At 37.8% G+C, this 15945-nt stretch overlaps 1 protein-coding gene across 2 annotated transcripts in view; it reads left to right on the top strand.

Moving 5' to 3' along the window:
* LOC125258247 (guanine nucleotide exchange factor VAV3) overlaps positions 1 to 15945 on the top strand; it is a 69906-nt gene that overhangs the window by 46654 nt on the left and 7307 nt on the right. The window contains exons 19-25 of one of the 2 annotated variants that reach the window (XM_048175144.1): positions 5545 to 5675; positions 8063 to 8128; positions 8682 to 8713; positions 8980 to 9096; positions 11320 to 11407; positions 11882 to 11984; positions 15840 to 15926. In XM_048175144.1, the coding sequence (XP_048031101.1) occupies positions 5545 to 5675; positions 8063 to 8128; positions 8682 to 8713; positions 8980 to 9096; positions 11320 to 11407; positions 11882 to 11984; positions 15840 to 15926 (624 nt within the window). The remainder of the gene's footprint in view (positions 1 to 5544; positions 5676 to 8062; positions 8129 to 8681; positions 8714 to 8979; positions 9097 to 11319; positions 11408 to 11881; positions 11985 to 15839; positions 15927 to 15945) is intronic. The other variant, XM_048175143.1, reaches the window with a different exon arrangement.

The following is a 15945-nucleotide window of genomic DNA, read 5'->3' as shown; positions in this document are numbered from 1 at the left end:
TTAAATAGTTCTGGGTGTTTGAAAGTGTAAATTATCTTGCTGTCAATGGAGGCCTCACTGAGCCATCGGATTTTATCAAAAATATCTTAATTTGTGTTCCGAAGATAAACAAAGGTCTTATGGGTGTGGAATCACGTGGAGGTGAGTAATTAATGACAGAATGTTCATTTATGTGTGTACTAACCCTTAAGTTTTTTAGAATTTTGATTTGTTTTTTAAGATACCTTCAAAAAACAGCCAAACACATTTTAAGAAAAATAACAGTAGGTAGATAGGTAGATGTTTTAAAAAAAAATAACTTAAGTTTTTTAGAATTTTGATTTGTTTTTAGAATACTGTGTCATGCATAAGACACTTCAAAAAACAGCCAAACACATCCGTCTAGCACATTTACATAGAAAAATAACAGAAATATAGCACAGAGGAATGAAAAAACACGTTCCGTCTGACAGTAGAGCTACGTCTTCGCAGAAGAGTGAACATCTTTCATTCAGCGCCCTCCGGCTGCGTGCAAACACCAGCGCTTAGAGATCAATGAATATTAAATAAAAAAAACTCCTCTGTATAAAAGTCATATGAGAATCACATCAGAAAAAAAATTTCGAAATAAGTATAATATAAAACCATTATTTTTTTGCTGTTGTTTCTTTGACTACACACACCGCATTAATATGACTAGGTCATTACTATTCAATTCTTTTGCTGGGCAATATATCGCATGCGATTGTCACGCAAAAACTCTGCATTACCCAAAAGTCGTAAGTAAAGCCTTATATCCGGTTCCCTGATTACCGCTAAATCGGCATCACCTGCTTTCAAATGGAGCCCCAAATCGCCAGATCCAGAGGGTTAATAGACAGAACCGTAGATCACTGACAAGCTACGCAATATCGCGTTCATATCGCAGATGAATCGCCTTCGATAATGAATGTGATATTGTGTGGCTTGTCAGTGATCTACGGCTCTGTCTATTAAATGCCGCTCCATTTGAAAGCAGGTGATGCCGATTTAGCGGTAATCAGGGAACCGGCTTTACTGACGAAATGCACGTGACAATCGCATGCGATATATCGATATAATGGTCTTGTGACCCACCAGTTGAGAAACACTGAGATAGATGACTTTCACCACCTCGGCGTCATGTTCAGTCTCACATCGCTAGTGTTCAGCAGCAGCCGTTCCACCCATCAGTCAGTCGTAAAGAGGGCCACATTATCTTTAATTATGTTTTCACAGTGCCATTGATAGTTTGATCGATACCCAAGTGGTGATAAGTGTCCACCTGGGATACAGGTTCAGATATCAGGGGAGTGACTGCAGGTCTGCATGCTGATGGATTGATGCACCTCCCTTGCCTTTGTTTTTAATAGCTTCATGAATATTTGAAATAAATAGTCGTCGTTTCTCACCCCCACCCATCATGATACACCCACTCCTGAGTTCATTATATCTCTGTTAAGTCACCCTGTCTGTGTGGAGCTGTGAGAGGCCCCCTGATCCCACACAATATTGAGGTCGGTAGATTCATTAAAGTTATGGTGAGAGAAGCTCTCAGTGTAGTGTTTGCTATCATGGGAATCTCTCCATTTGAATTAAAGTAGTTCCTTCCCGCCTGTTCAGCACTGCTAGATTTGTCTTCATCAGAAACAGCCTTTCTGAAAAACGTTTGTTCACTTCAGCTGAATTTGTTATTTCATGTGAAGATTTCATATTATATGATATCTCAAATAGTGCTGCTTTTTGAGAAGAGGTGTGTTGTTACTTTTTAAAGTGAGCTCTTTTGTATTGTAAAGACTTAAACCTGCAGTTTTGTTTCCTTTTGGCACATTCTAACGACCTTTTATGAGTTGTTTTGATGCAAAAATGCATTTTAGTGTTTATTGCTGCTGACTCCTTGCCCTTGTGCTCAAAGGTTCTTAGCTTAGCATGCCAGCAAGACGCTTCCCTACAGAGAAGCACAAGCTCACGCTGTTCTTTAAAGCGTCTTCAAAGACAGCCAGCTGTGCTTGGAGGCCCAGGGCCTTGGGTGATCTGCTGGGCTGGAAAGCTTCAGCCACAGCTGGTTGCATTAAGAGAGTCTACACTCGCCTCTCATCATCAGAATGGCAGAATATATAGAGCTGCAGCAACCAGCTGAGACCATCACTGTTGACCCTTCAGCAAACCAGCCCTGTGAACACAAACACACTCATTCATAGCTCACTGGAGCGTCTGAACGACTATCCGCTCGGCACAGTTCGCCCCGCGGCATGAGACCTGTGCGTGCAATTACTTGAATGAATAAAAATGTGTTTTAATGCTAATTAGGGAAATAGCCAGACTGTACAGCTGACGCTTGTGGTCAGCTGGTCTTCATACACACTCTAGGGGGAATTTGCTGAAGGCCCTGACACACCAAGCCGATGTCAAATAACTAGCGGCAACGGAAGCCGATTATGTTGTCACCTCGCAGCCAAAGAGCTGCGCTTGAACACACAGCAAAGACTACAGCTGACTGCCAACTGCCACACTAGCGTGTAAGAAAATAACTATCTACATCAGCAGGTATCAATAGTCTATATTTGTCATTCAAAAAGAGAAACCGAAACTAGGACTGCAGATCTACAAACGTAAACAAAGCAGCTTGCTTACTATTTTGAATAATGCTAATCACTTTCTTCATTCGAGGTGGCTTATGTTGTTATGAAAATATTAGCATATTGGAATGCTCAGGTAAGATGATGTCAAATTAGAACAGCCTTCCGTCTTCTTTGCTCGTTTTCATCACTTTCCCTGTTGAAAAAAACAGCATATGCTGGTTAGGTATGTTTTGAAGCATGACAGCTGGTTTCAGCTGGTTTAAGTTGGTCCTGAGCTGGTTTAAGCTGGTCTTGATCTGGAGCTAGTTGCTTAGGACCAGCACTTGACCAGCTTAAACCAGCTCATGACCAGCTAAGGACCAACTAAGGACCAGCTTAAACCAGCTGCCATGCTTCAAAACATACCTAACCAGCATATGCTGTTTTTTTTCAACAGGGTTTCACTTTTATTCTTGTGCACTGACTCCTTCCCTAAACTGAACAGCCAATCGGAGTGATCTCCCCCTTACCGATGGCCCCAACATGCTGAATCGGGCTAACTCCCACTGACATGAGCCCGTCTAGAGTTGACGTGTGGAAAAAACAAAAACTAGCCCAATGTTGGCCAATTTGGCATGTCACGACCCTAAGAATGAATTGTGTCCATTGATAGCATGGTTTGTTTTAGTTTTTGCTTTAGTAATTGATGCATTAAAATGATCAAGGAATAGCAGGAAAAAAGGCCAGCTATGGTTTTAAATGCTAGTTTGTTGAGGATGCCACTTGCCACAGACTACCTGTTAATATTACAGACTTTTATTTATTTTTTGTTTTAAGCTTTATTAATGTTATGTGCTTTTGTCATTTTTAAGTTTTTTATATTTCTATTTAGCTTTAATTTATATTTATTTCAGTTTTACTTAAGTAATTTTACTACTTAAATGTATTTTATTTATTTTTTGGTAACACTTTACTTGAAGGGGTGTGCATAAGACTGACATGACACCTTCATAATCATGACATGACACGTCATGAATATGAAGGAGGTTTTATGAATGTTTATGACAACTGTCATTAAGTGTCATTCGCTCAATTATGTCATTTTTAATGCAAAGATGACATTGTTTGAGATGTCTGAGTTATGACAACTTGACATAAACCAATACATCATAACCTGTCAGTGTCTTTGTCATGACAACTTGACATTATTTAGCTTTATGGGTTAACATTACATTAAACTGTCATGTGGTTGGTTTTGACATTGGCTGTCATGAGGCCATTATAATAGTGTCATGAATATGTATCTTGAGCTCAAGTACAGTGGTACAAATTGAACTTGTCATTAAAATGTCATTAAGTGACAATACAGCGTCATGACTATTTTTCATTTCATGTTTTTTTTTGTTTTTTTTTTGTTTGTTTTTTTAAGTTTCCTACAACAGAAGATCAGATAATAGACAATTTCAAATTTCGTAAAAAAGATGACACTGTTATAAAATAATGGTAACACTTTATTTTAGGGTCTTTTAACTAGTTGCTTATTACTATTAGCATTCATATGGCTAAAATATTGGCTATTTATTAGTACTTATAAAGCACATATTAATGCCTTATTCTGCATGATCTTAATCCTACCCAATACCTAAACCTAACAATTAACTATAATAAGCAGTAAATTAAGAGTTTATTGAGGGAAAAGTCTAGCCTGACTTCGTCATACTCATATTCTAGGCAGAATGTGAGTCTGATACTGCTCCATTGCACTTGAATTATGGGGCGTGTCTTAACCGAACCAGTAAAAAAAAAAAACTCTGCACTCAATTGGATAGACCTACAACCAATCAGAGCAACGCAGTAAGTGACGTATGTTGAACTTGTACTTAAACTTTTGCGAATCCCGTTGGAAGGACGGCAAACACATCTTTCCCATCGACAAATGCCTTGATTGCGGTTCTTTGTTCGTCTAAACATCTTACTTCTCCAGCTGCAGTCATCGTTGGTGAAAACCAATTCAACCCAAGCGCTCTTTGATGACGTGGGTGGTTACGTAACCGCAGATAGCCTGTCCATCATCGATTAAAGCCCGCCCTGGCAATTTGATTGGCTCGGCCTTCTGGGAGCCGAGCATAATTACTCCACAATGGATCGAGTCCAGACCGAACTTCCCGTCCAAAAAATGTTGTGGGCGGGGTTCGGGCTGGCACCCAGGCTAGGAAAAGTCATAGTTAATCGTTTATATATGTGTTCCCTATACTGAAGTGTTACCAAAATAATGTAATGTAATGTTAACCCATAAAGCTAAGTAGTTTTATAAGTTTGATAATTAATCTGCTATGTCATGTTTATGACAGGTTATGATGTTTTGCTAATGTCAAGTTGTCATGACAAAGACACTGACAGGTTATGATGTGTTGGTTTATGTCAAGTTGTCATAACAAAGACATCTCAAACAATGTCATCTTTGCATTAAAAATGACATAATTGAGCGAATGACATTTAATGACAGTTGTCATAAACATGCATAAAACCTCCTTCATATTCATGACACGTGTCATGTCAAGATTATGAAGGTGTCATGTCAGTCTTATGCACACCCCTTCAAGTAAAGTGTTACCATTTTTTTTTAGTATCTGATTCACTAAAATGACCAAGGAAAGCATAAACATGGCCAGCTATGGTTTTAAATGCACGATGCTGCAGACTACCTACATGAATGCACTGCATGCATGACTACACAAACTTTCAAGGCAAAACATGAGCTGGCTGACATTTTTATGATGGATTGACGTGATTCTTCTGTCACCTGTGGTGATTTACGATAGCCGTGTCACGTAAATAAACCTGTTCTTTATGTGCCGGAGTGTCAAAACATGCAGTAATGACACTCTGTCAAAGTTCAGCATGCTCGTTGTCAATATAGATGAACACACACTCGAACACACACACATAAATGCAGTATTTTAACAATTTTTCTGTATTTTCCTAGGACTACCTAAGATGCAGGTCATCCGTAATTATTATGGTGTTCCGAGCCCCCTGTGCGGCCCACCGCTTAACATCCAGGTCGGTGACATCATCGAGCTGATCGAGGCGACCGTCCGCAGCACTTGGTGGAAGGTGAGACAGTTTTACTCGCTCGTCATAAACTTTTCAAGTCATACAGCCCTGCAGGAACGGAGCTTGCATGTGTTCAGCTGCTAATTGTTTGCCTCTCGTGTTTGTGGCAAAGGCCGAGTGACTGTGTTGTTATGCTTTGCTAAGCGTAACTGACGGTGAAATGCTAACTAATCCAACCCTTTTTATAAACACAAGAAAGCTGTTGTGAGTAAGGTTTCATAGCTATACAAAAACATCAGACAAGCACAACGCCCAGAGAGCACGCGCTTCACGACAGGTTTAATTTGACACGTTGTCATTGGATAGAAGGTGTTGCTGCACATGAGCCATACAAAAGAACATCACACAAATAGATTTAGTTTAATGATTAACTCTTTCTTGGAATACAATACTAACTACTTTCCTATGAACCTTTTTTTTCTCTATTGTGCTTTTAAACTTTTACAACATATATATATATATAGCTTTACTTTATGTATGCCAGTTTTACTTCAGTAATTTTAGTACTTAAAATTAAACTTAGTTAGTTGGCAAGGTAAAACCTGGCTTGTTAAGTGATTACAGGGGCCCTGTCCTATTTCGGATGGGGTCCAAGTCTCCTGCTGATTTATCTCATGAGAAAAAGACCCAGTAAGTCACACACTGTGCTCAGATTTGCCAAAATGCCAAAGTCCAGATATCAATAGTCAGAGATTTCAGTATGAACTTGAGCATTTGTCATCGAATTCTATAAAGACCAAAAATTACCCACATTAATTGTAATTTTTGTCTCATTTGTGTAATTTCATTTTGTGTAATACTCTTAAGGAGGCACACCTGAGACAAGTTGACACTTAAATGATACAATTGAGTAATTATGTTTCTTGAACTACTTTTGAGCAATAAAATGTTCTTCTGGGATGGGACACAAAAGAACATGCAGTTCATCTTGATGCTCACTCTTCTTGCTCTGGTTATATATGTGCCAAGGCAGTGAGGAAACCAGCCAATGATTGCCTAGAGAGCCAGAGAATTGGCAGAGCCTGGCACGCACTCGAATGCCCCTACATCCCTCTCCGTCAGACGGGTCCAGCTGTCCAGGACGCTTCTCCACAGCCCTGTTTTAACATGTTAATCTCATTCTAAGACCGCCGTCCGCTGCAGGCTCTGATCGCCCAGCTGTCCCGTGCACCCGGAAGTTGTTTGATTTATTCAATTTGAGCTCATGCAAAATTACACCGCCCGTGTCACCTGAGACCTCGTAATATCCAGCGTCCCACGGCAGCTCCGGACGGAGCGAAGGACGATCGGAGCCTACGTAGCCGTGGTAACCCGGAGACAATTATTGCCGCTCTGGTGCCTAGACAAACGCAATCACTCACTGTAATTTCATTTGGGCCTTTGGATGCCATCTGTTTGATCTAACAGGGTTATGAGTTTAATCATTATTAGGCCCTTATCTGAGCAACAACCAATAGTGGGGCGGCATCATGAGTGCTGATAAAATGTCAATGCGCTAAATGCATTGGGGGGAGGGTGTGCTTAAGGATCCACTTACAAATCAAATTTGTTCAAGGAAGAGGTAGATGAGACAGAAATGCACTTTCTACGTCTCCCTGGAAGACCGTCTGAGGAGGAGGACGGGAAAGATACGAGCACTTTGGGCCGGAGAACCATCAGTTGTTGTTACATCGGCGACAGCTGTATTGGATGATCGTTTTATTTGAGGTCATTCTTGAAGTGTCTGGATATAAATTATTTGTCAATTACTGTAGATAAACATGCAGATCAGTTTAGCTTGAACATTACCATAGCAAACTTTCTCACTCTTCAAATTTGCGTTCAAAGCTTGTGCACTAAAAGTAGACCAATGTCATTTTGTGGTGATTGGAAAGACTGAAAACGAAAACTTAATAAAAACTACAGTAGCTGTCAAAACGTTTGTAAACAGAAGTCTCTTATGCTCACCAAAGACACATTTATTTAATCAAAAATACTGTAAAAACAGTGATACTGCGAAATGGTATTACTTTTATTTCTTATTATTATCAATGTTGAACATTTTTATGGAAATGGTGATACTTTTTTCAAGTTCAGTGAACAACATTTATTAAATAGAAATCTTTTGTGACATTATATCTTCACTGTCACTTTTGATCAATTTAATGCACCCTCAATGAATAAAAGTATTAATTTCTCTCCTTTTTTCCACACTGCTGGATGTATTTTATTGTTTCCTTATTTTCCTGGTATTCTTCCCATATTCTCCTAAGACTTTTTCAGCTCTGATTAACTCTCGGCTGTAAATTTGTGGCGTGTCGTGACTCGTGTTAAGTACTAATTGTTACTGAATTATTGAGGAGGAGTTGCCCAACTGAACGTAATGTAATTATCTGCCGTGGTTTCAGGGTAAAGTCCTGGCAACTAAGGAGGTTGGCTTCTTTCCAAGCGACGCAGTGAAGCCTTGCCCATGTGTAAGTACAAATACCAGATTATATTATAATGTTAAAAACATTCTTTATTCTCTGCCAAACAAAAACAAATGAGATCAAGGCAAGGTAGTCTTGTCCTTGTGTGCATGTTAATTTCAAATGGTTTAGGTATGCAAGCACCTCTTCAGTGTTGTTTTTTAATGACAGGTGCATTGTGGGTGATTGTCTCTGTGTGTGTTTGTTTACTGTAATGCTGGTTCGTCATGTGGACAGAATGCGATAACACACTGTTATCAGCGAGATGATTTACAATCATAATTATGTACAAGTCATATTAAGAAAAAATATGTTAGGTTATCTTTATGAGTGCATTTAGAGTACACTTGTGGTTGTAAAAAGATACAGTAAGTGGGGCAGATTTTAGCGCTAATATGAACTGTATTGTCCCATACTTGAGCTGCAAGTTAAAAATACTGTATGAAAATCAGGTTGAGTGGAATTTCAAGAACAAAAGCACACATGTGTGCTCTACTTTCTCTTTTTGATTCTGTTTCTCTCAGTCTCACTTTTTTTTTTATCCTTTTATCTTTTTTAGGTGAAACCTATTGACTACTCTTCCCAGCCTTGGTACGATCTTTATTCTCACTACCAGAATATAATTTTTACCAGAATATAAGAATAATTTTTATTATTACCATCTTTGACCATTTTTCTTCTATTCAACATTTTGTATTAAAATATCCTAACATTTAATTATTATTTAAATATTTTATTACTTTTTATCAATTACTATAATTAAAATATTTTGCAAACTACATTATACATACTACAAATAACTGGGAGAATCTTACAAAATATTTATATTATATCTTCAACTCTGACCTTTCGTTCAGGTTTGCTGGCCCAATGGAGAGGCTGCAGGCAGAGGCTGCGCTTCTCAACAGGAGGAGCAGTACGTACCTGGTCCGTCACAGAAGCAGAGAGTTTAACGAGTATGCCATCAGCATCAGGTGAGTTAAAACAGCACACCTGGTTATTTTACTGTGAAAAAAATGTTTAAAAACAAAAATGACTAATTAGTAAAAAAACTAATCAAAAAACTAATCGAGAAAAAAACTGCAATATTTCACCCACTGTGGAGTATGGAAGCTTGTAAAGATAACTGTAAAGATAATTGCAACTTTTTATCTCGCAGTTCTGATTTTTTTTCTCAGAATTGTGAGATATAAACTCAAAATTGCGAGTTAAAAAGTCAGAATTACAAAATTTAATTGCAAGGAAAAAAAGTCCGAATTATGAGATATAAACAATTGCAAGAAAGTCCGAATTACGAGATATAAACATAATTGCGAGAAAAAAGTCAATTACGAGATATAAAAATGCATTCGCCAGAAAAAAAATGTCAGAATTACAAGATATAAATGCGCAATTGTTAGAAAAAAAGTCAGAATTACAAGATATAAACATGCAATTGTGAGAAAAAAGTCAGAATTGCGAGATATAAATGCGTAATTGTGAGAAAAAAAGTCAGAAATGCAAGATATAAGCACGCAATTGTGAGAAAAAAAATCAGAATTGCAAGATATAAGCACGCAATTGCGAGAAAAAAAGTCAGAATTGTGAGATATAAACACGTTATCGCTAGAAAAAAGTTAGAATTACGAGATATAAATGTAATTGCGAGAAAAAAAGTCAGAATTGCGAGATATAAAGACTTAATTGCAAGGAAAAAAGTCAGAATTGCAAGATATAAGCGCACAATTGCGAGAAAAAAGTCAGAATTGCAAGATATAAATGCGTAATTGTGAGAAAAAAAGTCAGAATTGTGAGATATAAACACGTAATCGCTAGAAAAAAGTTAGAATTACGAGATATAAATGTAATTGCGAGAAAAAAGTAAATTACGAGATATAAAAATGCATTCGCTAGAAAAAAAAGTCAGAATTACAGGATATAAACGCAATTGTGAGAAAAAAGTCAGAATTGCGAGATATAAAGACTTAATTGCAAGGAAAAAAGTCAGAATTGCGAGATATAAAGACTTAATTGCAAGGAAAAAAGTCAGAATTGCAAGATATAAGCGCGCAATTGCGAGAAAAAAAGTCAGAATTGCAAGATATAAACGCGTAATTGTGAGAAAAAAAGTCAGAATTGTGAGATATAAAGACTTAATTGCAAGGAAAAAAGTCAGAATTGCAAGATATAAGCGCACAATTGCGAGAAAAAAGTCAGAATTGCAAGATATAAGCGCACAATTGCGAGAAAAAAAGTCAGAATTACAAGATATAAACACGCAATTGCGAGAAAAAAGTCAGAATTGCAAGATATAAACACGCAATTGCGAGAAAAAAGTCAGAATTGCAAGATATAAGCACGCAATTGCAAGAAAAAAAGTCAGAATTGTGAGATATAAACACGTAATCGCTAGAAAAAAGTTAGAATTACGAGATATAAATGTAATTGCGAGAAAAAAGTCAATTACGAGATATAAAAATGCATTCGCTAGAAAAAAAAGTCAGAATTACAGGATATAAACACGCAATTGTGAGAAAAAAGTCAGAATTGCGAGATATAAAGACTTAATTGCAAGGAAAAAGGTCAGAATTGCAAGATATAAACGTGCAATTGCGAGAAAAAAAAGTCAGAATTGTGAGATATAAACACGTAATCGCTAGAAAAAAAGTCAGAATTACGAGATATAAATGTAATTGCCAAAAAAAAAGTCTTTGCGATATAAACTTTTGTGACTTTTTTTCTCGCAAGTGCGTATTTATTTCTTGCCGTGGGAACAAATTTTTAATTCATGGTCATGGCATTTTTTTTATTTTTTTTTTGCCCACATCGTGTGGGGCTCTGTAAGCCACAAAAGTATATATATAAAAAAAGATTTGATTTGTTTTATTCACACACTCAAACAACAATAGGACAACTCTATGGTGCGTGTGTGTTTGAACGCAAGGCCGAAAGACAAAAGCTGCCCCATGAGATGGCAATTTTATCAGTGTTTCTTGTTTTCAGACAGTGCTGTGCACTTTATCTCTAAAAAATGTGAGCTCGTAACTTTTAATCCAAGGACTAATGGAGACGCCCCACCCCTCGCTATCGACCCTTTCTCCCTGCATGAAAAGCTCTTTGCCCCATGCATTACTATGGCAGCTTCCCATAGGGGATAGGCAGCATCGATCGCAATGATCACCAGAAAATTACTCTCATCATTTATTCATGGCCCACAGGTACAACAACGACGTGAAACACATCAAGATCTTAACAAAGGAGGGATCCTTCTACATTGCAGAAAATAAGAAGTTCAGAAGCATTTTAGTAAGTCCTAATGTTTTGTACTAGTTTTCAGCAAAGAGTCTTATTAAAACATCTTTATCATATAGAGTGAAAAGTAAATGTTAAACTCATATGTTTTAAGGTCAGTGGAATCTGTGCAATAAAGATAAATGTTTGCATTATATCAGCTTATTCCATTTGAAATCTCTTTGTATCATTTATACAATCCCTTTTGTTTTGTCATCTGTTTGCCTTCTAAAGGGCATTAGGAAATCATGCTGCTTAATGTCTCTATTCTCTAGAAAAATCAAATGTCTTTTGTCAGCTTCTTTTTGAAAGCGCTTTTAGATTCGATCTCGCAAATGCCAGTTAAATAACATTATTGGATTGTGAATGCTGGAGTCATATTGAATCCGTTCATATATTTATTTTTTATTTTCCCTTTTAATGGCTGTAGATATTCACCCTTTTATGCGAACTGACATCATGTTGAGCGTATGTGTGCGTTTAATGCAGGAGCTGATCGAGTATTACAAACATCACTCTCTGCGGGAAGGATTCAGGACACTTGATACCACCCTGCAGTTCGCCTACCGAGAGCCGGAGAATGGAGCCAACAGTACGTCCTGTGCACAAACATGCTAGTTTCAGATTCGCGCAAACACAACTCACCAAAAACAAAATGTACGCTTGTTCTATATAACACAAAGGCCTCATTTTGTTTGTTTAATCTTAGTGTGAGTATAAACAATGATTCATGTTTAATAGTTGGAAACATGTGATGGCCAGTAGCTATGGTCACCAGAGCGGCTGCTAAGGTTTCCTCATTGAAAGTCTTTGAACATGTGCGTTTCAAATTGCTGTTCTTTTGAACTTTCTATTCCTCAAAAAATCCTTCATCAAAAATGTAGCATTGCCATCTTTAGAATAAACTACATTTTAAAATATTTTAAAATAAAAAATGGTCACCAAGGCTTTGTTTATTTGATCAAAAATGCAGTAAAAACATTATTAGAAAACAGTGCCGTCAAACGATTAATCGCGATTAATCGCATCCAAAATAAAAGTTTGTGTTTACATAATATATGCGTGTGTACTGTTATTATGTATATATAAATACACGCACATACATGTATTTATTTAAGAAATATTTACATGTATACATGTATGTTTATATATTTATATTTATATATAATATATTTTTGTTAAATATATATAGTACATGCATGTGTGTATATTTATATATACATAATAAATATATACAGTACACACACATACATTATGTAAACACAAACTTTTATTTTGGATGCGATTAATCACGATTAATCGTTTGACAGCACTATTTTCTAATAATGTTTTTACTGTATTTTTGATCAAATAAATAAAGCCTTGGTGACCATAAGAGTCTTTTTTAAAAATTCTTACTGACCCCAAACTTTTAAATGTGTTGTATAATTATTTATTTATTTATTTTTATTTAAATTAATTCATTTCACTTATTATTTTAAGAGTCTTTAATTATAAATCTTAATTATAAATATGTCAGATAACACTTAAGCAAAACATGGTCAGGTCAAAGTGTCTGAATAATTTTTGGGTATAAAATGTCACAGTTTACTTTATTTAGCTATCCTCACTTACATAAATGAACTATAGTGTCCTGCACCAACTAGTAAAAATCTATCAAAAATATCAAAAATGTCTGAATAATCTTTGGTTTGGCTGTGTATAAATAAATAAATAAATAAATAAATAAATATAGCACATATACGAAAAGTTAACGTTCATGCATTAGTTAAAAACTAACATGCTTGCAGCATTCACGTCAGCATTTGCATACTTGTTTCTGGCCAAAGAAGTTTTAGTGATCTTCTGTCTGTTCATGGCTTTGTGGTTGTGAAAGCTCTTAAGACATCTGTGTTGTTTTCCAGCTGTGGGAGAGGAACGAGTTAAAACTCTCAAACAGGGGCTGTTAGTAAACCCTGAGCTACTGAGCTGTGCTTACAGCCTGATCTGAGAGTTTATGGCGCACTGCAATCAGCGCTTAGACGAGATTTTATTGTAGCTCCATATGTCACAGCGAGGGTCTTGTCGCAATTGGGAAATGTTGGCAGATTGAGAAGCTGGGAGGACGTCACTCAAACACTTCACTGCTTTAACAAGAGGACGAAAGCGATTCGACAACTCTGACCAAAGAATGGATCTCCCAGCATCCTTTGCTGCTGTTTTTCTCTTCTCATCCCCAAGCTCTATTCCCATGCAGCACAGCTTCTTTGTTTTTTTTTTCATCTTAGCGTCTGCTTATGTGTCAATACATGCAAATCATATGCAATTGTTTTTGAGATGGCTGCCAGAGGCACACAAGTCTTTCATGTAAACAGGATGTATAGAGCAACAGGGGCATTTACTATAAGTGGTAACTTGACCTTGCGTAGGCAGAGTACAGCAAGAGAGTTTCAACCTGAAAAAATCAACATTGCGTTGTTCTTGTTGGACATCGAAATAATCCTGACTTTAATTCGCAGGTGAAGACAGAACAAATTGCTTGATGGTTGCCCTTTCCCTCCTCATTTTTATTTATATCCAGGAAGCACTGGAGATGCTGTCAGCTATGCTGCGTTTCTACTTATATTCCATCGAATGTGAAGCGAGCCATGCGGGATGGATGGCAAATCCATAACCCTGAATATTTACGTTATGGATAACGACATGCTGAAGACTGGAGGTTTGAGCCTCGCAGCGTTTGCAGAATAGTGGGCGGACGGGTGTTTAGCTTTCCTGGAGTGACGTGGGTGGAATCTCAAGTGCCCGTCAGTAGCTCGGACATCACAGGTTGGATAGTGGTCGGAGACAAGGCCTTTTGGAGACACAGCATGTGCTCCTGCATAAATTCATGAGCTCGGTTAGCCTCAGCTTGGGTTGTCCCTTCAAAACTTTGAACAGATGTTTAAGAAAGACATGAAATGCTTCTGAACCCAGTCAGAGTCGAACTGCTTGCCAGAGAACGAACAGACGAGCAAGAGGGAAATGGAGAGCGAGAAATGAAATAAGACGAAGTTGAGAGATAGTGATGAGTAATTAGATTTCAAAGTTCAAAACCAGACATTTTGTTCTGTTTTCTGAATGTATTTCTTTTTAAAATCAACAGTACATTTAAAATGGACCTTATTTATGTTCTTAGAACATTTCTGGTCTTACTGTGGACATTCAAAAATGCACATTATTCCAAAGAAAATAAATGTCTTCATAGGTTTGAGGGAAGCTCCACCTCTAAAACATTTTTTAGGTCACATCTTGAGCCATATTTATTAACAGTTTGCTCCAGCGCAAACCCTCTTTTGAAGAAAAAAAAACCCCTCCCATTCGAACCGCCCACTCTAAGCAGGACTCGAACTGGTCCGCTGGCATGGGAGTCGGGCACTCTAACAAGGAGGCTAAAGACCGCAGTCTCTAGAGCGCCTCTTGAGAACAGGGAGTGAGGTTTACACGCACAGTTTTTACTGTCCTATGACAGTTACACTTAGTTATCTTTGCAGATGACCTTATTACATATGCATTTGTAGGAGTTTCCCTTTCAGATGCAAAATTTGTGGGAGGGGAGAATTTAAATGAATCATCCAAGGTGATTTACTAAGGTTTGTGCTAGTCAATTTACTGGTATTTGTGCCATTATTTTACCGCCCAAAAAAAGAATGTCTTATACCAGGCACTAATTTGCGCTGCTCTTTGTAGATTGTGTTGTTATCTATCTATCTATCTATCTATCTATCTATCTATCTATCTATCTATCTATCTATCTATCTATCTATCTATCTATCTATCTATCTATCATCTAATCATCTCACACCACTTTTTTTTAATTAAATGAAGATGGTTCTGGTGGTGCTGTCTTTAGCCATTATACTCTAATTGAGAGTAGACAAGCTTCAAACATTCACATTTTTAAAAAGTAGGTGGAGACATCTTTTCAAAGATATGACACACTCCCAGTCATCAGATTGTTCAATGTTCATCGATGTCTTGTTAGTTACACTGCCGTATTGCTTTGGCCGCCTTCCACAGAAGAGTGGATGAGGAAACATATTGTGTTGCTGTCACGCTGGGGGTCCGTGACGCTCTGGGCCGAGCCGGTCAGATGGAGCATCAGATGGCGAGGGGAACTCGCTTCACTTCCACAGCCGAGCACAGGCACTCCTGGAGTTTTATGAGTAAACCCAGACCTCACCGAAAGTTCTCAGTGGAATGGGACTTGAATAGAAATATCCCACAACTGGCATTCTACCGTGTATAACCAGCGTGAAGGCCAAGTGTTGATGCACGAAGTTAGCGTTTGTTTACAATCTGCTCTGTTTGCTTGCAAATGTTACGTTTCAATTAAACATGCTTTTTCTTTTGCTTTTCTTCTCTTTACCCTTGCCGCACCCCTACCTCACTCTGTCTCGCCCCACCGCGCCCATGCCTCCGCCCACCTCAGCCCCGTTGCTCTGCGGCCTGTCTTTTCTAACTCCTGCCGGCTACAGCTTTGTCCCCCCCTCTACCGCCCCATTCTGGTCAGGTACAGGTACACGTTTTCTTATCCA

This window comes from Megalobrama amblycephala, linkage group LG22, assembly GCF_018812025.1.
Source record: "Megalobrama amblycephala isolate DHTTF-2021 linkage group LG22, ASM1881202v1, whole genome shotgun sequence".
Taxonomy (NCBI): Eukaryota; Metazoa; Chordata; class Actinopteri; order Cypriniformes; family Xenocyprididae; genus Megalobrama; species Megalobrama amblycephala.
The sequence above is the reverse complement of the archived record's forward strand: the minus strand, read 5'-3'. Positions and strand labels throughout refer to the sequence as shown.